Consider the following 27051-nt stretch of genomic DNA (forward strand, 5'->3'; position numbering starts at 1 on the left):
TACGCACCCCCCCCCCCCCCCTTGTGGTTGTAAGAGAAATATAAAAATGACTCAAAAACATTAATTATAACAAAACCAACCTGCACGTGACGCAAATGAACAAATCAATGACAACTCGCCACACGCAAATTAGTGCGGACGTGCTAATGTGCGGCTGTCCGTGTCCCAACCGAGTCAGCAGCTGCTGCCAGCGACCAACGAGGAGCCCCAGCTTTGCAGCCAGCTAACAATTAAACATCCCTCGTCCTACTTTAATGAGTTTTTCGACAACTCATTTCAAATGCGCTTCAAACCTTGCGAAGCAAACCGAAGTGCCACCAGCTTTTAACAACTCGAAGAAGCATATAAGGTAAGCTGAAAGTTTATCAAGTAGTGTCGAGGGTGAAACTAATTAGCCTTAATTCAGACAAATGTATGAGTTTAATTTTGGAGGGAGGTGGAGTAGTGCCTCTCGACTTTCGGGTGGTGTGGAGTCATTATTTCACGAATGCGAGATTAATCAGAAAACAGCGTTTAGGTGGTCAGGGAACATATTGGAAAGAAATGTTGGACTTGACTTCCGCTTTCAATGCGCATTTAAGTCGTTTTAAAACCAATATTTTTGATAGTTTTACTCAATAAGGGAGTCAAACCAAAACATTTCTTTACAAGAATATGCTCTATGCAGGCCCACTTGTAGAAACATGGCATTCTGATTAATATTGCGTTTGTGGAATATAAATTAAGCGGCAAAATGCACCCGTTTTTAGCCATCTCAGGGGGCGGCCATTTTGTCACTACTATCACGGTTGCTCGGATACCGACCAGTCATGGCTCAGCTTCTGAAAACAGGTGAGCTGTGATTGGTCGTTAATTGAGTCCTCAGCAACTGTGATGTCATTTTCAGCCGACAGAAGTCACAAAATGGCCGCCGCCCGAGATGGATAAAAACAGGTGGATTTTGCTGCTTAACTTATATTACACAAACGCAATATTAATCTGAATGCTGCACAGAGCATATTCCAAATAATTTTGGGGGGTTGACTTGGTCTTTTAAGTTAAAAAAAAAAAAAAAGAGCTGGAGTCGATACTTTTCGTGAAGTATTTTTAAATCCCAATATACTTCTTGAGTAATGAACGTCAATACTTTTGACACCTGTGATGGGAGGTTTCACCCTCATGCACAGCGTCAGGGTGGCTTTGACTGCAGAAGCACCTTTGTGGTCAAAAAGACAACAAACTGCTCTTGCTTAAAAATGTATTTATTTCATAAATAGAACAGCACTTTCATAAACATTAGCTGTAAGACAGTATTACAGACAAGAGGAATGACAGACAACAGACATCATCAACCGACAGGGGTGATGAAAGTGATTGACTGCGGAACGATCCGCAGTTTAACCTCCAAAGTATACAAAGTTCATGCTGTGTCTGCGTGACGCTGTGTCCTAATGCACGACGCAGATTGCTTAACATTTTCATTTGGCCATCTTATTTAATTTTGGCCTTCTGAACTCATTCCAAAACAAGTTGAAAAAGGCCCATTTCCCAAGTCACGTGGATATTTTGATTTGAGACCGAACGAATTGAGCAGTTCTGCATCACCGACACGGCTAAGCGGATCCCATTTAGACCACAAATCAAACTGTACGTAGCATTAAGAGAACAGGGGAAAAAGGTTTGCTGTAGGTGCCAATATGTACTCGTACCAACGTATCACTCATTAATTACAAAGTGCAGATGCATTACATGATTTTTATATGGTGGATGGGAGGAATACATTGCTGAGAAATCAACTCCTGGATATAGCTTTGGATCCTCAGGTGAAGTCTAAACAGATGACGTAACGCTATAAAAAAGATATACTGTAGTTGATTATTATTATTATTATACCTCAGATGAGGAATGTCCAATGCCTCTTTTTGTGTATATATGCTGTATATTTCACCTGACTTTCAAAGAAATATTTTGTACATTTAGTACAGCCTTAGATTCTTAATGAATATAATTTAGAAATATCACAGGTTGATAAAGCATCCGCTGACCGCGAGTCATCGCAAATGAAAGACGACATCGTGACAAGCGGTTCTCGGACGCACGACAAACCAAATAATTGACCGTGTGCAAAAAAATGGCACCATGGCCCTTTCAACAAGCGCAGTTTGCAGTTAGTTTGCCCTGCACCGCTTTAAACGGCTACAATGAGGTCAACTGGTTGGAAAAACGGACTGACCAAGCAGCATTGTAAGCGGATTTTCGCCCATCAACGTAATCGTCAATCACCGGCTCAGTACCGACCGACTAACTCCCGTTTCGCTGATGCGTCCGGGAAGTCCGCACGGCTCCAAGTGGCGAAATTTCGTTCTTCCAACAACCGCGCACACTCCACGACGGACCAAGAGCGTTTTGTACTTCCCGATAATTTATTTAAATGGGTGTGTAGACTGTACACCGAAAATGGCTATTGTCAATATTTCATTGAAAAAAAAACTACAAAATTGAAGAATGGAGGAGGAGAGGACGACAGTCACCATGGCGACGACGAGGCTATCGGGGAGAAATAAGGCTACCTCTAGAACTGTGAAATGTAAGAACTTGTTTTTAATACTTACTGAGCAGTTTTCGCCACTTTTATTTGGAAAAGGGGGGGAAAAAATGACCATGACGGAGTGGTGAAATGGACTAAATTTAGGTAGCAAAATAGCAGCGTTGAACTGTAATTTAGCGATGACGGATTGACGATTACAGTTTGGTTTGCTCGGAAAGAATGACGATGACGGACGGGCAAAAGGTATTGACGCGCCCACCTCTAATTTCGGCAATGTTTGCGCTCCTGCTTCTGTCAAACTGCAACGAGGCCGTGTAGCACTCGCACTCATATACTGTACAGTATTGCTATGGGACCCACAAACGGGCAACCAACAAGAAAGCAAAACAACAGAACAAAGACAGGGCAGACACTGGAAGGCTTTCCGATGGACCATCTTGGAAAAAAAAAAACAACAAAAAAGTAAGAAAAACATCACAACTCCAGCCTTGTTGCGTGTTTAAAACGGTTGTCTTGTTGGGTTTGTCAACTCACTGGAACGTGATTTATTGCCAGCGATTCTTTGCACGCCCAAACTAGCAAAACACAAGAAGCGCGCGGCAACGGCAGCGAGGTGACACGAGGCCGCCAGCGTGCACGGGCGTCGTCGCCACCCGCTGGAGAGCAACACAAAACATCCAAAGTGCAAATACAAATGAAATGAACGAGATGACTTTGACATGAGACGCCCTTGAAAGGAGACGGGAAACATTCGTCGGTCAGGAGTGGGCGTGCATCAGTGGCGACTAGCCAAGGCGTCCGCCCGTCCGCCGTCTGATCGGACCAATCGGAAGAGGAGGATGGAGCATCCCCGGCCTTGAACGGACGGACGCCTTTTGTCGCCGGGCTGAGTGAAGAAGGCAAAAAAAAAAAAAAAAAACACGACGGCCGCCATCCATTTACAGTACCTTCGAGACGTGGGGGCTTCCTGAAAACAGTATGGCTTGAAAAACACACGTTGAGGTCGGGAGAATCGAGACGAGAAAGCCGCACAAGCGCGTGTGCGAGCAGGCACAAAAAGAACGCAGCTCTTTGGTATCGGCGCGGCGGCGGCCGATGATGATGAGGATGAGGAGGAGGAGGAGGAGGAGGAGGAGGGCCGGCTGCTGGATGCTACAAGCGGGCGTTTGCTCCACTTGGAAAGGTGAAAGTGCAGGTTGCCGTGTGGGCGGGGCAGCGACGGTCGTGCCAGGAGGAGGCCTCGCCGTCCAACTACTGGCGGGAGTGCCGATGGAAGACGTTTCAGCATTTAGGCCATAGCTTCAGGTCCGTGTACTAGTAGTACACACTTTGTCCTCACTAATTAGCCAACTCGGTACACTATTAGAATAACTAGAGTGCATTTGATCTTACTTTTATTCCCCCCCCCCCACAACAACTGTATGGCATTTCTGCACACTGTCCACTAGTGCTACTAGACCAAAATAGAAAATCAACTTAACATGCTTCACTAGTACTAATGTCACGGCAAGATTTTGCGCTTCACTACTACTACGAGCAGTGGAGATGTCAAGTAGTGCGACGGGAGACAAACTCAACTAGCTAACATTTAGCGCTTCACTAATAGCATGCAGATGTTGACTATTGACAAACTTCACTGGCAATCTCAGTTGCACGCAGATGTTAACCAGTGCAGCTATTATGAGTGACATTCACTAGTTAACTTTGCAAGTGGCATGCATGTCAATTTGCCTGCTAGTACTAGTGACAAATTGTACTTGTTAACAGATGCTTTACTAGATGTCTAGTGATGTAAAATTGTACTAGCCATCATTCAAATTTCACAGTTGACAAGATTATACTGGTTAGTAGTAGTGTACACTTTTTCCCTTTTGTATCAAGTAGTTGTCCTACTGAGGCAGTAGTGGGGAGAAAAAATGATTCACTGCTAGGTCAGTAAAAAAAAAAAAAATGGATCTATGACGTCTACAGCCGTCAATGGCATTAGTGCGCTGAATTGACTTGCTAATGAGGACAAAGAGTGTAGTAGTGCAAGATGGCCATGGAGTGTGCAACGCCCTTCAAGCAGAGTTGCCTCCTCAAATGAAGTTCACACACCGCCAAGGTGCCCAACTGTCCTTTGGTTTCAATAGCAGCTCCAGCTGGGTCCACTTCTACCTAAATTAGCTTAAAGATGGTGTGAGGGGGTCGTGGAGTGGTAGCGGTGGGGTGAGGGAGGGGGCGGGGGGGGGCAGCTCAGCAGTGGGTGACCTCGATGGGAGAAAGCGTCAGGACACTACGATCGTTGGAGTAGAAGTTGTCCGAGTCAGTCCAAGACCTGAAACGAGGCAGCAGTAACTGTGGGTTAGGACGGCCGCGCTGTGGGCGGGACTGCAAAAAAGGGGGGCGGGCCGACGGCTGGCCGGCCGGTTGGATCGTTCACAATGTTTGCTAATCTCGTTTTTTTTTTTTTTTTTTTTTTTTTTTTTAAGAATTGGAACCGGCGCAAGCAGGATGGAGGATGGCGCAGGAGGCGATAATGAGGGATGCAAAAGTGCAACCGTTTCTGCAAAATATGGATGCGGGTTGAGTTCAGAAGCCTCATTCAAAACGCTCCAAAATATTGCCCGGCATGCTAATTTACTTTCTGATGTCGTGCTGACAAAAAAAAACAAAAAAAAAAACGTCAAAGCTGTCAAGTCAACGCGCAAGTCGTGACCACGCCTTACAATTTGGGCTCCAGACGTCAGACTGTGACGGCAAATGATTTTCGGTTTGTTTTTTCCCCCCAAAAAAACTCTTAAGCCAAATGTAATTTCCATGGCGTCTTTTTCTTTAGTTCAAATCCAAGAAAGCTCATACTTTGAACTAAAACCAACCACACTAAACTGTGCCTTTTTTCCCCCCTCCGTCTTCAAGAGGGCACACACGACATGAGACTTCATGTACTCAACCCAAATCCAAATTCAGATTTTCAAATCAGCGATTTAAAAAAAAAAGGCAAAACAACAACATTCCGACTTACATCCGCTGTATGGAATCAACAAGGCCAGCTACTGAACCCTTCCCTGGATTTTTCAACTCAGCTTTTTGGCAAGACAACCGTTTTAAGAGCTGCTAAACCCGAAAAGAGGCCAAGCGGCCCAGCCGCTGACTTGAACCAGGCCGACCACGCAACTGGACCGCGGCTGTCTGGCGCGGCGGAGTCCTGCCGGCAAAATATCCGCGGGACGACCGTAGCGGGAACGGAAGCGCCTTCACAGGAGAAAATGTTTTGACACAAACCCAAATTAAAAAAAAATAATTAATAAATAAAGAGGTAAACAGAGCAGGAAGATTTCTGACAAAACGCACGTCGGCACCTTTTTTTTTTTTTTTTTTTTTGCCGGCCGCGAGCGCGTTGAAGTTGACTTGACATTTGCAACGGGCCAAGAGCTGTGACACCTGCCGACGTGCGTTTCTCGCCCGCACGGCCGCAGCGACTCGACTGACCCGACGTTTGTTTTCCCAGGAAAAGGACGGCCGGTGGCAGGGAAACGTGACGACGTTCATCTTTGCTGCTGCAAGGCTCCATTTGGGCCGCCGCCTCGTGTTCATCTTTCAAGTAGCGGCTTGAGACGATTAAGTTCGAAGGAGCCACTCGCGCGCAAAGGTGAGGGAAATCTATTTGGTGCTAATCTGAAACGATGGCCCAAAGAGATGATCTCATTGAAATGGCACACTCATTATTTTGGGCATAATTGAAGGTCTTGCGGGCTAATGAGATGATTACGTTTGCCTACAAGTGTAATTAGGTGCGGACGTGGCAGCGGAAATGTCTTTGAGGAAACGGCGAGCTTTGCCTCAATCGACTTGAGGGACGTAGTCTGGTGGGGTTTTCACGCAATCTGCAAAAGACTCGCGAAAACAACACGCACGAAACTCTTACGGCGGCCATGATGGATTCGGAGAACGTTTTGCGTGTGCGCTCTCCACGAGGGATCTAACGATTCACTCAAGCTTCGATTTGGATTTTTCAGCTCCCGATTTCAATTCAATTAAAAAAAAAAAAAAAAAAATCTTGTTTTAACATCTGCATTTTTGTTCTCGTCACAAACAGTAACTTTTTGTAACTGCACGAAAAAAAATTGAAAACAAACCAATAATTTTGACTGTTTAACTGCATTTTTGTCTTATCAGTGTTTTGTTTGTGCCAGAAGTAAACTTGAAAATAAATGCACAATAGATTTGATTGTTACAAATCCTTTAGTGATCACAATTTCATTTTTCTTTTCTTAAATTGATGCATATTTTAAGCAGTTTAAATCGATTTTACATCGTTTTTCGCAGAATCGTAACAGTCCTGTAGAATCCGGCACTGCCGTTTGCTGCTTCGCTGTCATAACGCGAGACCGGGCCAGGAAGCGTCTGGTGGGCGTTTCGGGCATGTGGAATGGGCGTCGTAAATCGTGACATTTGGAATAGTGACTACTGCCGCCGATGGTATGGGGGGGTATTACATCTCATGCACGCGCAGAAGCTACTTTCATGTCACCGTGTTTTTCCAGCGCAACATGCCGACAGTTGGCAGACATCGGATTGGTCTACTCTAGGCCTTTACACGGGAACATCAGACCGGCTATGAATTTTTTTTTTTTTTTTTTTTTGGTGCGTGTGTGTAACATTTCAATCAAGCTAAAAGGTTTATGTGCAGCCTAAAGGCCGCTTCAGTTGGATGAACGCAGTAATTTGATTTGCTGCAACTCCATGTAAATGCTGCCTCTCAGTAGCGAGTCATTTGTCTCAGGCTGGCTTCTGGAAAAGAAACCGTGACATTTTATTTTTTTTTAAGGTGCTGTTTTGACAATACGGGAGAAAATACAGTTTGTTGTAGTTAAACGACATATATTGGAATGAACCGGTAGAAATAATGATGCCCCACCTCATTGTTGTTGACTGAACCGAGAGCCCAGACCTCTTTTTTTTTTTTTTTTTTTAACACTATTACAATCATGTCTTTGCTCCCTCTGGGCACTGAAGTCCTGAATTTCAGGCACCAGTTGACCACATTTCTCATCTGGGAAGGCGCCGTTTAGGACTCGATCTAAAGGCCATTTATGTTAGCTCTACAGCTTCTGAAGCCATCTGTTAAAGTGCATCATAAAGTGGGATAATAAATGGGGCTATTACACAGGGGGGAAAAAAAATGAGAAGAGGCAAACAGGACAGAGGCGAAGACCGCAGCATAGCTAGTAATGACAGTTCGAAATGCCAACACGCAGAAACGAGTTACAAAGTGAGACGTGCCGCATGCCTGTCTATAATGGCCAGCCTCTTCGTAGTTGTGGCCGGCCCGAGATTCACATCAACGTGCGTGCTAACGTGATGGTCATCAACTCAGTCAAGCCCCTCCCCACTTTTCAAGTGTCATTGAAATAAGACGGGTCGATAGATTAGTGTGGATATAGCGCGGTGTGCTTGCTTTGGCCAGAGTTGACTCTAGTGATGGGAAATCGAAGCTTGAAAATTGCTTCATCAACCAGTTGTTCACGAAGCAAATTCGAAGCTTCATTTCCACTTCCCTAGCTGACTTTCTCCGCACGGGAGTCGATGCACTCAAGAAACTATAATGATGTTCCGGACGGTGGCGACCTTTAGCTCTTTGGCGCCCGCCGCCGCCGATGTTTCAAAACGCCCCTCCCACATCATTATAACGAGCTCCCCCCCGCAGACCGAAATATTTGAAAGCACGTCGGGGCGGACGCTCATCCGGGCCGATCGTCATTTCCCGTCGTCGTCCTCCCCACCTGTTGCTGCGGCCGGCTGCGTCGCAATGGTTGCTGGTGCTCGGGCACTGTCCGGTCATTTGCTCCAGGAGGCGGGCCAGGCGGGAACAGCCGCTCTGGCCGTGTTGGTAGCAGCACAAGGACTCCACACAGCTGAGGCCCTTGGCCTGGGGGGCTGATAAAGACTGCGGGGGAGCATGCGATAGAGGAGAAAGGGAAAGAAAGAGGAGAATTCGTCAGCGACAAACAAAGCCGCCGTCATAATCCGACGCAAGCGTTGACTGTCAGTCGGTAGCATGCCGTCTGTCGCAGGGAACGGTCAACATTCAAAGCATGCCACCACCACATGGGACTGAAATGTTCAAATGAAGACAAATTCCCAAGACGGGAAAAACCTTTGGCCGGGTTTTGTACTCGGAGCCAAGTAACGGAGCCCATCAAACGTCCGATCGATGCCGAAATTGTGTGCAATCGGTGACATGGATTGAAAAGGATGACCGGCGTGGAGCAAATGGAACGTCTCGCGTTCTTATCGACTCGCTTCCGCGCTGTGACGGATCCGGCATCCGTCCCGCTGCGGCGAGTCCATGCGTGGCATTTGGATGTGAGCGCGCAGGGCGAGACGAGCTGCGGCGCGGTCGCCTCGAGAAGCTCGGCGCAGGGCAACTCGTCATGGCTGCGACGCAATCCCAATTCGCGTCACAAACCAACTACAGCGGGAGCCTGGGCCATGCGGATGAGTTTTTCGCCTTACAAAAATTCCAATTGCATACTGTTAGTCTGTGAGGCTATTTGAACTCATTCACTGCCAGGCATTTAAATATAAATAAGTTCCTTGGACTGTGAAAAGCCAAATAAATACGTCAATGGCAGTGAAGGGGTTCGTCGTCTCTGCGTTTTCACACTTGCGATACATTTTGCAACCTTAAAGCGGAAGTCAACCCAAGCATATTTTTTTCAAAAATATGTTCCCAGCAGGCCCACGAGTTGAAACACGGCATTCTGATTCATTTTGCGTTTGTGGAATATAAGTTATGTAGCAAAATGCACTCGCTTTTAGCCATCTCTGGGGGCGGCCATTTTGTCTTCTGTCGACTGAAAATGACATCACAACTGCTCACAAGGACCATTCACAGCTGACCTGTTCTCTGAATCTGAGCCGTGATTGGTCGTTGTGAGCAGTTGTGATGTCATTTTCAGTCGACAGAAGTGACAAAATGGCCGCCCACAGAGATGGTGAAAAACGAGTGGATTAACACTTATTCCACAAAAGCAATATTTATCAGAATGCCCTGTTAGTGGGCTTGCATAAAACATATTCCTGGAAAAAAAAAAAATGTTTGCGTTGACTTCCGCTTTAACGCACAGCTGAGGAAAGTTGCCGCCTTTGTCGATGAATTAAGTGGCGGTCCCCAAGGGCGTGCAAATCCCTTAGCGGTCTCTACACCGAAATGACTTCTTGCAGAGTAAAAGCAACGAGATCAACTATGGAAGATTTTATGCGTGTGGTTGCTAAGAACCGCCAACAATGTAATTTAACTTGACCAACAGAAGACGAATGACAAACGTAGAGAAAGAAAGCAAGAAAATCCCATCAGGGAACATTTTAGTGTCTATCAAATGACGCAAACTCCGGGAGAGTTGAACATCTGCATGGCAAGGCCACAAATGTAGCGGTCAAAGTTCATTTGAGTCGATGGTGGACTTATACAGTCTTTGTCGAATTTACAATGATGGATTCCCTCGGCGCTAACTCGGCGAGTCATTTCATTTCTCTGTGAAACGGCAATCGGTCCTCAAGTGTGGATGCGGCGGGTTTGTAAAGCACTCCTTTTACTTTGATCAATAATACATATCGGTCAGTGTTCTCCGACCATCGCGGGGTTAAGTGGTCATTTCACAATCGCGCCGCTTAACATTCGTCTTCAGCCATCGGTCTCCCTGTAACACCCCGCAACGCTCGGGCGCCGCGCGGCTAGAAAATTGACAGAAAAGTACCAAAATAAACGATGATTCGAGGCTGAACGTGGAAAAGGATGCGGGCAACAAACAAATTGTTCAAGGAAAACCCGATTTTGGCAATGCCACGCACATTCTCCTGACGTCAATTCCCAGAAAAATAGCGGGCAGGGGACCGGGCCCGGGGGACTCGCGGCTAATTTGAGGGTCGAGGTGGACAAGGCCTTGGGATGGGCGCGGATGCAAGCACGCATGAGAGGGTGGGGCGGAGATGACAAAATGAGGCGACTCAGAGCGGACGTCATCCCGGCGGACGCGACGCAAACTGTCAATCAAATGAAAGGTTGCGACTGACAAGCAAGGCAGGAGGACGCATGAGTGACGCAGGCCGCTCATTACGATTGCTCCGGGGAGGGGGGGGGCGGGACGACAGTACAGCACAATGGGAGAGTCGAATGTTACTACCTAGGGTATCAAGGGTCTGGGCTGGGGGCAGCAGGGGGAGGATAAGCAGCTAGCAGGTGCCAATTGTCCTCCCCTGGGCGCCGACGGGCCTTAAGAGAGTCATATTCTGGGCCGACTGAACCCTCACCCTTTTCCATCTGAAGGACACAAGATGCTTACGGTCAGCTCCCTTGCCCTCCAACGCTTTGTAGATCAGACACTCCCAAAGAAAAAAAAAAAAAAAAAGCAGCAAGGCTATTGCTAATGTTGCAACATACGCTCATAGCAACAAGGAACGATGATCTCATCCTGTACCGAGATTTGAGGTTCGTTTTTTTTTTTTTTTTTTTATGCATCGTATGATCTCGAAAGATTGCTGGAACTGCAAGTCGGAAAGAGGAAGTTTGTGAGGCGGGGGGGGAATAAATAAATAAATAAATAAATCCTTGAAGTGTGAATAGGGTCACTGGATATGGGGTTTAATTTCGGACAAAACGACTGCTTCACACATTTCTGAACAAAAACTACTAAGTGCAGGCATAAAAAGATGTATCGAGAGAAGGCACGCACACAATATGCAAAGCAATTAACCTGCGGCTGAGACTATAAGAGATGCACAACAAGCAAACGATTCAAGACAAGCCTTTTGTAATTACGCAACTGTGATCTAATTATACGGATAGATAGTAGAATTAATTGAAAATTACAAATGCATAAGTGTAGTTGGTAAGACGTGACTAATAAAGATTGACTAACAGGTTGTTTTTTTTGCACTGGTAAAAGCAAATTACCTCTTTTTGTTACATTGTTGGTATCATTACCTCTGCTGAGTGGCCACTGAGTGTTTGAAAAGTCTCTTAATGTTTAACTTCTACCAATCATTGCAGGACAATAGCATTCTAGTAATTATTTACAATAGTAAAATGTTACATAAAACATCATCTCTACTTAATGAAGCTTTGGTCATCAGACTCCTGAAGGGATTATTCCAAATATATGGTTTTTTTTTTTGGTCCCGGAAAGACAACCAAATCAAAATTCAACCATTATCACAGGACAGACCGAGTTGACGTTTGCAGTAGCACCGTATTCAATTCGAGGTTACGGATTCCTCTGCCCCATTGAGTGTACAAAAAAATAAAACAGATTTCCAAGTCGTCATGAATATTTCAAACGTCTTACGACGCTCGTGAGGCGGCAGCAGCACCATGCTGGTGTGCATGCATGCCAGCATCGTCCAGAGCCTCTCATGCAGCCTTGACGGTGTCTTGCTCTACCATCAAGTTAAAAGCATGCAAGTGGAGCGCCAAGATCTTAAGGGCTGCTAATATTTTGAGGGTGTCGGACTGACCATGCCAAACATCAAACGGATGCTTTTGCACCGAGGCGACAAAGACTACAAAAATGGCTTCCGTGTGTGACATGCCAACCTGGTCAGCAGGCAGAATTTCTGAATTTATGCTTTTTAGGGAATGACGGCGTTCCAGTAACGATGCGCCCCCAAGTTAGGAGTCAGTGCCCAAAACTTTGTCATTACTCAAAGGCAGAAGCCCCTGAAGTGATTCATTTATCCACTCGATTTGTTCATGCAGTGGAAGGGGGAATGAGGGAATCGTGCAGGAGCGCTCACAAACGGAAGGCATCCGAGAATGTTTTCCAGCCAGCGAGGCATGCAGAAAATGACAGATGAGATGAGCGACGTAGCCTTTTCGATCTCTGATGACCAAACAAGAACCCTTTGTCGAATGATGATCGTCTTTTCCCATGCATGCGGTCACAAAATCAATACGGGGTCCCTGTCCTAACATCTCATCTCAAACGGCATGCGGCCAAAGATGCAGTCAAAGTTGAGACCTGGGAAACAAACATTTGGGTTGCGATCTCATTTTCACGAGGACGAGAGCTTCTTGGCTAAGCTTCCACTTTGACAGCTGTAAAAATGTCGCGTTTGAACTTGGCACTGTCACAAAGTAATGTGTATGTCATCAAATACGATTTTTTTATTTTTATTTTTTTTAAAGCAGTTTTACGTACCAAATTCAAGTTGAGTAATTCAAAAGAAACGCGTTCACTGCCACTACATGAAAATTAGCCAATGAAAATCAGACACTGCTTTTGTATTCTGGCTCAAAAGAATTCTTGAAAAAACAAACAAACGCAACAGGTCTGGAGACAAATGATGGTACCCCAAGAAAAAGGACCTGCAGAGAGGTGCACATGTGTCATTGAAAGTTTAAGAAAAAAAGGGATTGTGGTGAAACAAAATATTAAGTTAAGAGTGCCATCATTTTTGTCAAGGCCTGTTTCATGATTTTTTTTTTCTTTTATTAATTCAAAAGCAATGTCTTTATATGCACTGGTTAATTTTCATACATTTTTAAACATTCGTTACTACTTTTGCCAGATTCAAGTTATTTCTGTGACTTCTGTGGGTTTTTCTTTCATTAACCGAGTGATACCAATTATTTTTTTGTGTGTGTAAGTGTAATATGTCCGACAATGCCTTCCTTGAAAATGTTCTTAGTTCTTCTCAATTTTTTGGATGTAGTAAATTGTGTAGCAAATTATTAAGTATGCAGTATTAACAGTGAATACAATTTTGTTCCATTTTATAAGAATGGGGATTTTTAAAAATGTCACCATGTTGACAAAACTAAATGTTGCAAAATGAGTCAAAACCCGGCATTGCAAATTATGCGCAACAGTTTTGATCAAAAAAAAAATTTGGTTGTAAAGAATTTAATCTGTCATATTTCAGTCAATGGAGACCAATACAATGATCAATCATTTTGACCCCAAATTTTTTTTGGACCAACTTCAATGTAAAAAATTGCAACCAGTGTCTGATACCACCTTGATAACGCTCATCCATTAATATTTAAGCTCATGAATAGTTTCCGCCTGTATCTCAGAATAACAACCCCAAAAATGCAATGCTTATTTGACTGAAGTGGCAATATACACAGTAAGTTGGAACACACAATGTATTTGAAACTCAGGGCTGACTCTGTCTCATGTCCTCTACCTAATTTTGCCCAGCTGATTCTTGGCTCTGGACAGAGGTTGAAGAGCGATGAAGTCATCACCTATTGCCACACAGTTGGAATACATCTACACCGGGAAAGGAGTGAAAGCAGACAGACAGGTTAGAAAACCACACACACACACACACACACGAGGACAACATTAGACAAACGTTAGATCAGACACGGACAAGATCGGAGACATTTTTTCCTCCGGCAAAAAGGAAGGAAATTTGTTTCCTGCGCAAAGATGACCATGCACACTTGTTTGTGCTTCCTATCAAAAGAGGAGGACATGCTTGTTTGAACGTGCCACCTAATGCCATGCTCTTGCTGTAAGAAAATGCGCTTACTTGCAGCCTATCTGCGTAATATGGAAATGAGTCATTCCTTTAGCGCCCCTTCAATTTTTTTCTTCCTCTGGCTAGTACTACAAGATACTTGAAGTCCTCCACTAGGGAGAAGGCACTCCACGCTTTTTGGAGTCTTGACACCGACCACCCCGTGGCCACAGTCCGGTCGACCGCCTCGACAACGGAGGCGTCCAACATAGTCTACTCGAACTCAATGACCCAAACACACATTACTACTCCGTTCATATCGTCTTTCGCCAGCCATTCTACCTGACTTTTCTGCGTGCTGGTGGGCCGCAGGTGTCGGTAGAACACCTTCTTGACCACGTCAGGAAAGAGGCACGTGATGACGATGATGACAATGGCGAACCAGGCGGAGCCACTGGACAGCAGTTGTACAAAGACAAAATACATGTCCTGGGTGTGCAGGAATGGCCTGGAAGAGAAAACAAGTTCAAACTCAAGAGAGATGGAAGGATGACCATTCAGAAATTGTGCGTGAGGGAACAATGTCGACCAAAATAAATGGTTACTGAGAAAGAATTCTCCGGGGGGGGGAAACAGAATGTTGGATGTAAAAAAACAAAACATGTTTTTTTGTTTTTTTCCAGAAATTACGTAGATTACGGGTAATATTTGTATTCTACAACATAATATAACATTTCGATAAACTGTTCAAGATTACAGCCTGTCATCAGCCGGTATGAAAATGCTTGTACTAATTCCTGTATAAAAGTTTCTCAGTTGATGATGATGAAGCACATTCAGGACTTTTCTTACCAGATGATTCCTCCATAGAAGAGAGAGAAGATGAAGTAGAAGGCTATTGAGCCCCACGTCACAAAATGGTTCATCCATGTCCAGAAATGAGTCTCTAATGCAAGCTGTTTATGAAAGTAGGAAGGACAATAGCGGAGACGCGTGTCAAATCGGCAGGTGACCAAACAATCCTTTATGACGATTTGCATCCATGCCATTAAAAAAAAAAAAAAAAACACACTTTGAAAAGCTGCCATAGTGCATGTATGCACGCGCACAAGACGCCGTTTGAATTTAAAAGCAAACATTTTCGATTGCTTACCTTTAAAGTGACAGTGATGACCATGACTGTAAAGACCAATGTTCCAAATGTCCAATTCCCAAACATCTGTAGGTGAGATAAAATCACACGGAATTAATGTTGCAAACAAACGGAGTCATTTTCATCACCTATTTGAATCCAGTTTAAAGTAGTTGATATTTCCTGTTCTATAAATGCCCGTCAAATAACCTTCAACTCGCCATAATTGGTAAGCGCCCTGCATCGATTTCTTTTGTTAGACACGTGTGTCCAAAAGGCTGTTGAGGTATCTAAATGTAGCTTTTCTGTGACCTGTTTGTTCTTCTGTCAATAATCATGCAGCACTTCCATAAAATAGGACTTAAATGATTAAACTAAGAGCGTGAACAACTTGGCACAGAAAAACCATACATTTGAAAATCAAGTTATGGAATCAAAAGTGACAATTGGCTGAAATCATTTCTGGTGTCTGGGAACCAAAACATCACCTGGAAAAATACATAAACAAACAAACAAAAAGTGGCAATAGAAAAATTGGGCGGTCCCCAATTGAGAGCAACCCGCCCCGCAGAGAGCTTTGAAATGTGGAGCCGATGCTTACCAGCTGCCTGTTAGCTCGCAAGATCTGAAAACATGCACGGCATGAAGGCAGGAGTCGATGAAAGATGGCAAGAGAAGTGAAGAAAAAGTCAGCAACAGTTAGGGTGAGACAAATTGGTAAACAGAGGCGAGATGAAATGTCAAAAAGCAGAGACAGGTTATTCAAACTTAAATTCAACTCCAGAATGCCATACATGTCGATCGTCAAAAACAAACCATCGGGAAATAGAAAGTTAAGGAGTAGCGAGCGACTGCAAAAAAGCCATGCAGCTATCGAGAACATCAACTTTGACTCGACAGTATTGCCTTTGCTCTAATTGACCGTGGAGAGGAGGAGCGACACTTTGAGGAGAAGCTGGTCGCATTGGTGCTGGTGGGAGTCGGGCTCCTACTTTTGAGATCTGACAACAGTAACGTCCGCACATGAATAGAATGCGCACCTGTCCATTGCCCATAAGTGTGGTGTCCTCGCCCATCAGTATGTAGGATCCAAAGAAAAAGACAAAAGCGTGACAGAACCCCAAGACAGTCCAGTAGAGGAACGTCCGGAAAGATAACAGAGAGTTCCTGCTGATGTCTCTGAAGGAAATATGGAAACAAAAAACAGTTTTTTTTTCTTCACATCTTCATTCTATAAAAAGGCGCTCGCTATAAGTGCTACGCTGTACCTGTACAGGACTGGTTTACTCTGCAGGACGTGTGGATGAACGAGCTGTTCAAACAGACTGTACACCAGGATGGGCAGTGAGGTAAAGCAGAGGTTGTAGAGCGTCAGATAAACACTGTCGTACAGAGTCTACAACAGAGGCAAAACGGCAACGTCAGTTGACATATGATTCAGCTTCACGTCGCATCCATGGTTCCATTAAAGAGCGACGTATTCGCAGTGCTTGCTTGTGTCAAATGATGGCATTATTGACACAAGTGAGTCTGAATCTGGTTAAAAACGGGTGCGTGTTGCTGCTTGATTCAGATTCCACAAATACTTTGCAGAATGCCATTTTTAGACGAGTGAAGGCACATTGAACGTATCATTGCAAAGAAAATTTGGGGGTTGACTTCCCCTCTGAGGCAGTTGTGAATCGTGTGGCCGCTTCAGGCATTGGGCAACATAGAAATGAAAAATAAACGTACAGTACAGTCAACAATAACAACAAAAAACAAACTTACTTGTTGTGAAAACAGGCAGAAGAACTGGTATAAAAACTGGGGCGTGATAAAACACACATTCTACAAAAGAAAGAAATGCAACATTGCATTCAATCGACTGAAACTGTAACTTAGAATTACATCTGCAAATATTCTAGCAACTGTTTTGGTGATGATAAACAGCTTATGAAGCTAGGTTCTTAAAAAGTCAACCCAAAATATTTTTTCCCCAGAATATGTTCTATGCAGGCCCACTAGTTGAAAGAGGGCATTCTGATAAATATTGCCTTTGTGGAATATAAGCTGAGCAGCAAAATGCACCCGTTTTTGGCTAGCCCGGGGGGCAGCCATTTTGTCGCTTCAGTCGACTAAAGATGACATCGAAGTTGCTCAGGGCTCATATAATGGCCAATCATGACTCAGATTCACAAAACAAGTCAGCCGTGATTGGTCGTCACCTGAGTCCTGAGCAGTTGTGATGTCATTTTCAGTCGACAGAAGTGACAAAATGGCCGCCCCCCTGAGCTAGCTAAAAACGGGTGGATTTCTCATATTCCACAAACGCCATATTAAATCAGAATGCTGTGTTTGGACTAGTGGGCCTGCATAGAACATATTCTGGAAGTTTGGGTTGACTTCCACTTTATTTCAGCAACCATTTGACAAAAGGCAAATTTAGGCTCACCTTATAGAAAAAGTATTGTACAAGTGTGGCTATTCGAATGTAGTAGAAGTGACCGTGGACCAGCAGTAATTTTGCCAGAAATCTAAATCTGGCAATTGCATAGTCACTGTTTCTCACGGCCTGGCGACCTTCCTTTCCCATAATTCCTGCCGCGACACAAACCGAAACATCAGACTGGAAGAGCGCGAGATGACAAAATGTGCCTGGAAAGAAATGCGGTCAAACCCGTCGAGTGTTTACCGATGCCAACGTGGGCTTCCTGAATCATACTGACATCATTGGCTCCGTCACCAACGGCTAAAGTGATTGGCTTCTCTGGGGAGCTTTTCAAAAGACGCACCACCTGCACAAAACACAAGAAACAGATTTTTACGTTTCATTCACACAACACAAGTCACGGCAGGAAAAGTATGATTTCACTTGCTCTGCTAAATTTTGCGTACACTACTGTAGCGCAATTTGCTTAGTAGTACACTTGTAGAGATTTTTAAAAATGCCATTTTTTTGAATGCTATTAGCGCTCTCTTTTTTGCATGCATTTATGTATTTCATTTCGCGTGGCTGTAAACTGGGAGTTGTTTCTACCGGGCAACCTCATTTACAGGAGTGGAAATATTATCAAACATTTAAAAAGCTCGACGGACGAAGATGAGTTTGAACGTCTATCAAAAAGCGGAACGTAAATCATCCTGTTGCTACCTTTGCCTTCTGCAGCGGGGCCATGCGGCAGCAAAGCACTGCCGAACAGTTTTTGCAAACTTCCATAAAGAGCTTTTCATGTTCCCGCAACGCTAAAGATAAACTGGCTCCATCCACGACCAATCCGTGCTGTATCACATGGTCCTCTTTTATCCTAGGCACAAACGTGAGCACAGCACATTTAGCTTAATCAATTGTTCGACATCATCCTTACTATGACAAGGAGACCATTTTTATTGATTTATTGATTTATTTGGAGTCACCTTCTCGCCAGTCTGCGGAGCTGCTCGGCACACTCGTTGTCGGAGCGTTGCTGCAGGAGCTCCAGGATGTTCATGGTTCTGTGGAAGTGGCCACAGGACAGGCTGACGCTGACTGCTGTCTCGTGTTTGTCGCCTGTCAGCACCCACACTTTGATGCCTGCCAGGCGCAGAGCCTCAATGGTCTCCTGAACTTTGTCTTGGAGCCTGAAAGGCAGGCGTCACAGAAAAAGAAGAATGACTTTCAGATTGTTGCGCGGCATGGAGAACTGGTCGACACATCAACAATAATGCGCACCCCACAAAAAAATGGCATAACAATGGAAATTCAACTGACATGGTGTCAAGTTCTTTTTTTAGCGGTACTTCAGAGAAGCGCAACAAATACGCAACAACACAATGTGGTTGTGTATGTGTAGCACGCTGTTGGATGTTGCTGAGAAATCCTTACTTGTCTTCCACCCCCGTTGCTCCGAGAACGTGCAGATTTTTCTCAATGTAGCTGAAGGCCTGTTGGAGTCTCTCTTCCCTCTGCTGCAGCGCAGTGCGGGCACTGTTCAAATGCCGGTCCACTTCAATGTAATCCTCCGCACTAAAGTGTCGACATGCTACCACCAGGGTCCGTAGGCCTCTCTGCAAGAAAGACAAAGGAGAAAAGTGAAGAAGACAGCAACAGGACTAATGGAAAATAAAAGGGGGGAGGGAGGAGCAGTTGTGAGAATGTTCCTTTATTTTTCCTTGGTGCGGAGTAGCATTGTAAGAACCTTTTTATACAGATCTGACTGAGCGCAAACGTAAAGGGAAACATTACCTTTCAACATTTTTTTTGAGAGTTAATTTGGAAGCACAACATATTACTCACCAAGGCAAATTCATCTACGTGAACTCTCGTCTTTTCTATCTCACCACCAGTGGCGAAAGGAAGAATGGACGACTCTGCTCCCTTGGTGAACAGCACTTTGCCACCTTCAGATTGAAGCAAAGCAAAAGGTGAGACATGCATCAAATAAACACGTTTTCAAATGAAATGAATATTACTCTTTAAAAAAACAAACAAAAAAAACTTCAAATTTCAAACAAATTTCATCAGCAGTTAACAATTACTTAAAATTATATCATTCACTTTTTCTCAACATGTCCATCCTTACCTGAAGGGGTCTCCAGTATGACACTCATCCTTCTGCGGTTTGCATCAAACTCTAACACATGGAGCAGTTTATATCTGAAAATAGAAGAAGAATGACTCATTTTCAGCAGATAAGAAGGCAAAAGTACAACTTTAACTGCAATGTGAAAAACACGCATTATTTTCTTTCCACTTCAGAATTATATGCCACTTTGCCATGGTCTATTAGACAAATTATTTTACGTTTGTGGGAAAGTTGAGTGGGGTGTGATTTTATTTTTACAAGCCGCTGTATAATCAGGAGCGTTAAAATGAATACGATGCACAGTCGAACTCATTGCTCAAGACAGAGACAAGATCAACTAAACACCAAAATTAAGCTCAAATACAACAAACGTGCTGGAAAAAAAAAATCATTTCAAACTTTGTGACGTGAACCTACTTCTCTGGTTTGCCGAATGTTTTGATTTCCATCGTATCACCTCGGATACCGGTGAAGGTCACACCAATTCTGAGGAGAAAAACAAAGAAAAAGCCCGGTGTCTGTTAGAATAGGCTCCGGCTCACCTCATGACCCAGCCGTAGTCTACGCACTTCGAAATCTCAGACTATTTTAAGCGATGGCTGCTGCTTGTGACTCTTCTCGACACAAGCAGCGGCCCACTTTGTCAATACGAGTGGCATCAAAGCATTGACGCTTTTCTAACCTTTCTAAAAAAAAATGCCCTATTACTCCTTCCCTCACACAAACTGCCATTCGAGTTTCAGCTTTACCTCTTTGCTGCCTCTACTAAAGCTTTCTCATCTGGTGAAGCGGCATAATATTCCATTTCATTGGAGGAGAATCCGTTGACGTGGGAGAACGGGTCTCCTGCGCCGGAGAGGCAGTCTGGCTGGTCATAGCTGATCTGGACCGTGTGACACAACGACACCGCTTGGAGAAATAACAATTCCTCTCCATCCTGAATGGGGGAGGGAAAATTAAAAAAAAAAGAAGCACGTTTGCATTTTGAATTCAATACGTATGTGCGTTTCTATAGGAGTTGCTATTACCAAATTAGGTGTGGAGCCATCTGGCGAATCCTCAGTTCGACCCTCTGGCACAAGTTTGCCATTCACTTCCCGATACTTGAGCCCATTGATGGAACACTCCCGGAATTGCATTTCATTTTCTGTTAATGTGCCCGTCTTATCGGTAAACACATATTCCACCTGCCGAACGCAAAATTGCATGTTCACATACATTCTGCGTTGCTATTAAAAAAGTAAATTGACAAATCAACAACAATATGCAATTTCAGATACTGTTGGCAAAAACAAATTTTGCCTTCTTTTTTTGTCTACCTACATTTCGTGATGTTCATTCAATGCTTTACAGCTAATTTCATTTCCCAAACACATTTTGCCTTTATTCATATCGACATACATTTAGTGCCGTCCAACGCTTTAAAGTTGCTTCCATTTTCCCTCACTGAGCAAACTTGATCTCATACCTGGCCGAGTTCTTCGTTGAGGTCTGATGTGTTGACCTGAGCTTTCTGGTCACTCTCCTCGTGGTAAAGGTCTAAATCCCAGCCTATGAAAAAGGAGCCAAGGAACTTCTGCATCTCCACAGTAACATAGAGTGAGATTGGAATGATGAAATTGTAGAGAACCAGGAATGCCAAGAAGTCGGAGATGAATTTCAAGATCTGTCGGAGGGAAATTGTGTTGCATTGAGGGAAGAAAGAGCATAAAAATGAGAATGTGCGGTTGTAAACTTATTAAAATAGTCAATGATGGTACAAGTCTGACTTGCATAGCAAAAAAAAAAAAAAAAAAAAGGAATAATTTTGCTTGCTACAATTCAACACATGCTTCATATCACATACAAAATTTTTCAAGCTCATCGAAATCTGAGGAAGTGTCAAGGCGACGGCATGAATATCGAACAGGTAGTCATTCCAGAGAATATCATCTAAAGTGAAAGCGACAGTAGAAAAAGAGAGGATGGGGGAAATACAGTATATCCCATCTAACGTCACATTTGTAGCACATCATCTGCCTAACTGACAAAAGGGGCTCTCGACCGCTTACCGGGCTGCTGTTTTTCTCTTGATCAGTCTTTTGGTTGTAGAAAGGCTCGTCCCACTTGTCCTCGGCCTGCCAGGCGTACTTGAGAATGGTACTGAGGACGGCCTCCAACAGCAGGATGCCCAGGTAGATGATTAGGAAGGTATTCATCGATCTGACCGGGGAACATGTACATGTATTTAACAACGAGTGAATTTCAAGGCGGGCGAGAAATTCGTATTTCTAACTTGAACGCAGCAATATTAAATGATGCTAGTTCAACAATGAAAGTGCTCACTTCTCTACGGCCGAGCGTTTCTGAGACTTGCATTTGTAGTTGAGGGCCATTTTTGACTCCATCCCTGTATAAACTGCAACACCTACAGTAAAACAGACAAGCAGTGGAGATTGTTAATTGAAGCATTTAAAGAGGAAGACACCTCCAAAATGTCCTTTACAATAATATGTAGGCAGCCCCACTAGTCTAAGATTGATATTCCGATTAATATTGTGTTTGTGGAATATGAATCAAGCAGCAAAATCCACCTGTTTTTATCCATCTCAGATGGCGGCCATTTTGCCCCTTTCACTAATGAGGATGTATAACAGTGCTGTGAAAAACGTGAATTTGCTGTTTTTGTGATGAGGCCAAAAGCAATAAAATGATGACCTTGACGCAATCTTGACGTTGATTTCATTGACAGTGTTTTTTCATCTGTGCTCACAATCAGTAAGTGTGAAGCTGAAAGTAGTTTTCTGCTTTCCTCCTGATGCAGCCAATAATAGCCCAGTCTCTGGGAATACATCCCTAATCACTTATTACTGTGTATGAATGGCCGAAGGTGTGTTTACTGACTTAATACTGTTTGCGTAAAGTGTTAGTGCACATTGTTGGCCCACGCATAACAGCTATGACGTCCGTTTGCGCTAGCGTGTTATTTAGGCTAGTATAATGCGAGCTAATACGACTGATGGAGTCCCACATGTTGAATCGTTTAACGACTGAATGCAATTGCCTATGTACTATGGGTTCTTGGTTGTGTGCATTCTAGATACAAGGCGTTGATACTTTATGAGCCGCTTTGTTTTAAGTCATTTGCCGCCATCGGCTGGCATCTACATGCAATGTGTTGACATCAAATCTCTACAACAGAACTGGAATAGTTTTTGCCTCTCTCCCCAACTCACTGTTAAACATTTCATTAGGCATTAGAAACCCCCCCCCCCGAACTGTTCTTTTTTTAATAAGTGTGACTCACCGAATATCTCTTTGGTATTTTTCAACCTGGCCCCTCGTAGCAACAAGTTTTCCGGACCTAATGGTCTGACATACAGTGGAAAGAATGTCCCACAGTGTTAATGCAAAGAAAGATGGATGTGTATACATGTTTGTTGTAATTAGGAAATACATATTTAGCTAGAACTAGATTTTAAAAAAGGTCATACTAAAATGAGATGAAAATACACACACAATGGAAATCTCACCTGACAATGTCCTCCCCCTGGTGAGTCACTGTTATCCGACCAACAAACCTGCAAAGGATCAGGCCTTTTAGCGTGGGTTGACTTGCGATTTAGACCAAACCGTTTTGTGGCTTAAATTACCTGTACAGGTCAGCTTCGGGTTGCTGACACTCCACTACAGCCTGCAAGCTCTCCAGCTGGGACACTGACTGACATACAGCCGTCTCTGCTACTGAGTAGTGCGTCTGCCAAAACGTAAACACAAGTTGAGGATATTTTTGAAAGACAAATCAATGAATTTGCTTCAAGTTAAAACGCGGTGTTAACGTTCCATTCCACTTATTAATGAGATTATATTAAAACACGAACCGAATGAATTAGAGGCTTTTTAATTCAATCTCATTTAAATATCTGTATTGAACAATACATGTTACCTAATCATATAGATTTTGGGCAATGAGTAGACACGGCAACAACTAACTTGAATCAAAAATGCTCAGTTTCAATCAGGCTATGACACACAAATTCGGGGCATTCTTAAGCACAAGTCTGGGATGATGATGATGATGATTTTTTTTTTTTTTCCCCCCCAACTACAGCGCTTTATCCAGAGGTTAGCCATTCCAGCCTCTAATTGCGCACTCAAAGTCAGGGACACAGTACGTGGGAATCAAGGGTGAGCGTGATTTTAATTTTCTTTGTTGTGCAACGTGCACACAAACAGCCAGACGTTGGATGAGGCGGCGCTAACGCAAACAACCGCTGCCCGCCCCTTTGTCAACGTTCTCACACCATCAAACTTGGAGACAGGCCAGCCGCGGCGTCTTTCCGCACCTTGAGATTAGTCTCTCCATCCAGGCTGGCGGTGGTAATGTGACAGGTGCCGTCGGAACGGTCCGATGACAGCAACACCAGATCGGCTGGAAAGGTCTCATCTTTAGCTACACGGACGATATCCCCCACCTGCGCAAACGGGACAGAAAACACAGAGACACAGTGGTGTGTTTGTGTGTGTAAATATATATATGAGCACACACCGTACGTAACCACAAGCAAACTTTATCAGCACAGTTGGGCTGGCCACTTCATTAGGGACAGCTAGGAGTAGATGGACACAATTGTTATTTTCCGTATTGAAAAGACGATTTTGAGCTTTGTTAGTGGAAGAGGCAAACAAACATTACTGAGTTGGAGAAACTAAATCGATCACTCCAATAATAGAGGGGAACCCGCATGTTTTTTCCCCCCCACTCGTTCTGAGGAAGTAACAAGTGAATGTGAAAGTCTGTACTTTATGTACTTCATGTACTTTAGTCAGCAATTGTTTTCTCGTGGATTTATCTGTTGGAGGGGATTTTAGGGGCCTTCAAAGTGCAAATTACACTTTTTTTTTTCTTTTTTTTTTTTAATTCCACCAAGATGTCATGCCCTTTGAAACATGTTTGGAGGTGAGCGTTTCCCTCGTACCCTGATGTTCTTGGATCTTGTCTGGACCAGGCTTCCGCTTCGAACCACAAACACAGGGGCCCCGTTGACCTCATTGTCAGCCTTGTGTCTCAGCCAGTCCTCGTAGCCCTGTGACACACACGTGCCAAGACATCAAATCGCATTTTGCAACATCACCTAACCAAAGCTAGTCAAAGACGTTTTTGATCCTGGGAAAAAACAAAACTAAAAAAAAAAACGCAACACCAACAGAAGTATCCAAGCAAGCTCCAGTACATACACTACAAGCACATCTTCATCGCCATTAAAGGGAAGTCACGAGGTAGAGGTTGTCACCTGTTTTATGGCAGTTACTGTGATGACAAAGAAAAGAGGCAGACCGCTTGTAACTGGGGAAGTCGGGGTGTCAATCATTAACTGGAAATACAAACAGAGGAAACATGATCAAATAATTCATTCATTAGAATAACATCAGTGGTACATATCTCTGCATGCTTGTTCTATGTTTTTCCTTTTCCTTCCATTTGTTGCTGTGACGTGGTCATTCAATGACAGATACATAAACGCAAATTCCCCATAGCTTGAAACAATTTTTGAGAGAGTGATGTGTTTGCATATATTATGCATTATGCCATTTCCAGTGCAGCTGTTTCAAGAAAAAATATGCACTCTTAATGAATTGGAGCCGTAGTAAAAGCATTTTAAACATGATCTGATATAAATTTGCCACTCCGATACTTGGTGCGACACGGGGAGATTTGTTCAACAGCGTCAATCTCGTTATCCATCTCAGCTCCGAGGAAAAAATGCTCAGCTTTCTTTTCACAACGCCGAGATACGAAGGGGTCGTTGATACCGTGAGGCAAATATGACTTAAGCTTCGCTGACAAGCCGAGTGGGTGAAAATAGCCTTTTAAGAAAAGAGTCAAGACAATTGCTTGGGCTTCACTACACAGGCTCCAATAACTGAGGAGCGCTATGATCATTTGTGAGCCAAATTTTCACTTGGGCAGGCGGGCCGATGCTTAGCGACGTGCTCATGCTTAAGGATGCTTCTCCTACTGCTACCCAAAGGTTGCTGAGTCACTCATGCTCCTCTGTCCAAACAAGACACACTTTTTTTTTTATTTTTTTATTTTACAGCAGGAGAGATCAATGTCACTGGGCTTTGTGTGCACGTTTTTACCTGTACAAGGAAGATGATGAGAAAGTAAAAGTTGGCTATCCTTCTGAACTGCTCGAACAGATTCTTGGGGACAAAATTCCAAATGGTATACTGCAATAGAAGAAGACAATATTTCGGGGTTCATGCCTTGCATTTCAATTGATACTTTCGGAACTATCATCTGATAATGGAAAAGTACTTCATATCCTTATTTTGGACCATACAGTTGAAATAAAATACTTTGCCTTAAAGAGAAAGTTTTTCAAGGATATGTTCTATGCAGGCCCACTAGTTGAAACAAGGCAATGTGATTAATATGGAATATGAGTTAAGCAGCAAAATCCACCCGTTTTTAACCATCTCAGGGGGCGGCCATTTTGTCACTTCTGCCGACCGAAAATGACATCACAACTGCTCAGGGCTCAGGTAACGACCAATCAATGCTCAGCTTCAGAAAACAGGTCAGCCGTGATTGTTCGTTGCCTGAGCCCTGCGCAACTGTGATGTCATTTTCAGACGACAGAAGTGACAAAATGTCTGCCCCCAGAGATGACTAAAAACAGGTGGATTAACTCTTATTCCACAAACGCAATATTAATCAGAATGCCTTGTTTCAACAAATGGTCCTGCATTGAACATATTCTTGAAAAAAAGATGTTTGGGTTGGCTTCCTCTTTAAATTAGAAATGCGTTGTGGCATGCATATGGACTGCAGATAAACCTACGATATTTTTCTTTGTGAATGAAAGTGTGTCTTAACTTTGTTCAAATAAACGACAAGTCGCCTCAATGCAACGCTTGAAATAAGATTATATTTTGTAAACTAACCCGATTAATCACCTCCAGATGGATACGTGGCGCACAAGTAAAGGGCTTCCCTGTATTTGAAATGCTAGCTCCGATGTTAGCTGGCCCTGACGCTCAGAAGTCACAATCAGGTAAAACAATAACATATCTTCTGGCAATAATTAGCTCGCTAACAAGTTCAAGTCGACCTAAGATGGTCGGTCAACATTCACGATTGCACTCGCTCTAACTGCGCAGGTCGCCTCATCATCTTTGCAACGGAAGAGCGGAACGGATGGGGACCGTCGGAAAATACGGCCAAACAAACGGCATCTCCCGTTAGAATCGACCGCTTCTAACGTCCGCGCAGACGCGATTGAAGCACTGGATACCTTTGACGAGATGATTCTGTTGTCAGCAAAACGTTGAGGTATGTAGTGGCCATGCTGGGGGAAACGGTTTGCTACATAAACCGTCCTGGTGTCGCTTTGGTGGGGGGGGTCAAAGCC

At 43.9% G+C, this 27051-nt stretch overlaps 1 protein-coding gene and 1 long non-coding RNA gene across 8 annotated transcripts in view; one reads left to right on the forward strand and one right to left on the reverse strand.

The window, feature by feature from the left end:
* Positions 1-114: 114 nt before the first annotated feature.
* Positions 115-26965, forward strand: LOC147139190 (uncharacterized). 3 transcript variants are annotated; one of them, XR_015088940.1, is made up of 6 exons: positions 115-349; positions 6018-6158; positions 13714-13819; positions 19416-19493; positions 26603-26694; positions 26801-26965. It is a non-coding gene; the product is annotated as an uncharacterized LOC147139190 (long non-coding RNA). The 3 variants fall into 3 exon arrangements; XR_015088941.1 differs by lacking the exons at positions 26603-26694; positions 26801-26965 and adding an exon at positions 20426-21469; XR_015088939.1 differs by lacking the exons at positions 26603-26694; positions 26801-26965 and adding an exon at positions 19658-19799.
* The window catches only part of atp11b (ATPase phospholipid transporting 11B), a 29994-nt gene continuing 4168 nt past the window's right edge, over positions 1226-27051 (reverse strand). The window contains exons 2-32 of one of the 5 annotated variants that reach the window (XR_015088938.1): positions 26935-27051; positions 25778-25867; positions 24928-25008; positions 24613-24720; positions 23980-24108; positions 23287-23390; positions 23167-23214; positions 22941-23005; positions 21980-22061; positions 21706-21856; positions 21123-21320; positions 20683-20841; positions 20404-20591; positions 20072-20140; positions 19652-19725; positions 19366-19469; positions 18955-19136; positions 18507-18710; positions 18244-18397; positions 17785-17887; positions 17545-17690; positions 16881-16940; positions 16379-16506; positions 16151-16289; positions 15712-15735; positions 15132-15197; positions 14831-14934; positions 14321-14486; positions 13700-13785; positions 8293-8456; positions 1226-4844 (exon numbers count right to left, since the gene is read on the reverse strand). Coding sequence is in view for 4 of the 5 variants with exons in the window: in XM_086046937.1 (XP_085903063.1) it covers positions 4763-4844; positions 8293-8456; positions 14321-14486; positions 14831-14934; positions 15132-15197; positions 15712-15735; positions 16151-16289; positions 16379-16506; positions 16881-16940; positions 17545-17690; positions 17785-17887; positions 18244-18397; positions 18507-18710; positions 18955-19136; positions 19366-19469; positions 19652-19725; positions 20072-20140; positions 20404-20591; positions 20683-20841; positions 21123-21320; positions 21706-21856; positions 21980-22061; positions 22941-23005; positions 23167-23214; positions 23287-23390; positions 23980-24108; positions 24613-24720; positions 24928-25008; positions 25778-25867; positions 26935-27051 (3489 nt within the window). In the remaining variant the exon portion in view is untranslated. Of the gene's footprint in view, positions 4845-8292; positions 8457-10695; positions 10833-13699; positions 13786-14320; positions 14487-14830; positions 14935-15131; positions 15198-15711; positions 15736-16150; positions 16290-16378; positions 16507-16880; positions 16941-17544; positions 17691-17784; positions 17888-18243; positions 18398-18506; positions 18711-18954; positions 19137-19365; positions 19470-19651; positions 19726-20071; positions 20141-20403; positions 20592-20682; positions 20842-21122; positions 21321-21705; positions 21857-21979; positions 22062-22940; positions 23006-23166; positions 23215-23286; positions 23391-23979; positions 24109-24612; positions 24721-24927; positions 25009-25777; positions 25868-26934 lie in introns of those variants that run through there. The other 4 variants (XM_086046939.1, XM_086046937.1, XM_086046940.1 and 1 more) reach the window with 4 other exon arrangements.

Source organism: Filicampus tigris, chromosome 12, assembly GCF_054856515.1.
Source record: "Filicampus tigris isolate MCC_2025a chromosome 12, RoL_Ftig_1.0, whole genome shotgun sequence".
Taxonomy (NCBI): domain Eukaryota; kingdom Metazoa; phylum Chordata; class Actinopteri; order Syngnathiformes; family Syngnathidae; genus Filicampus; species Filicampus tigris.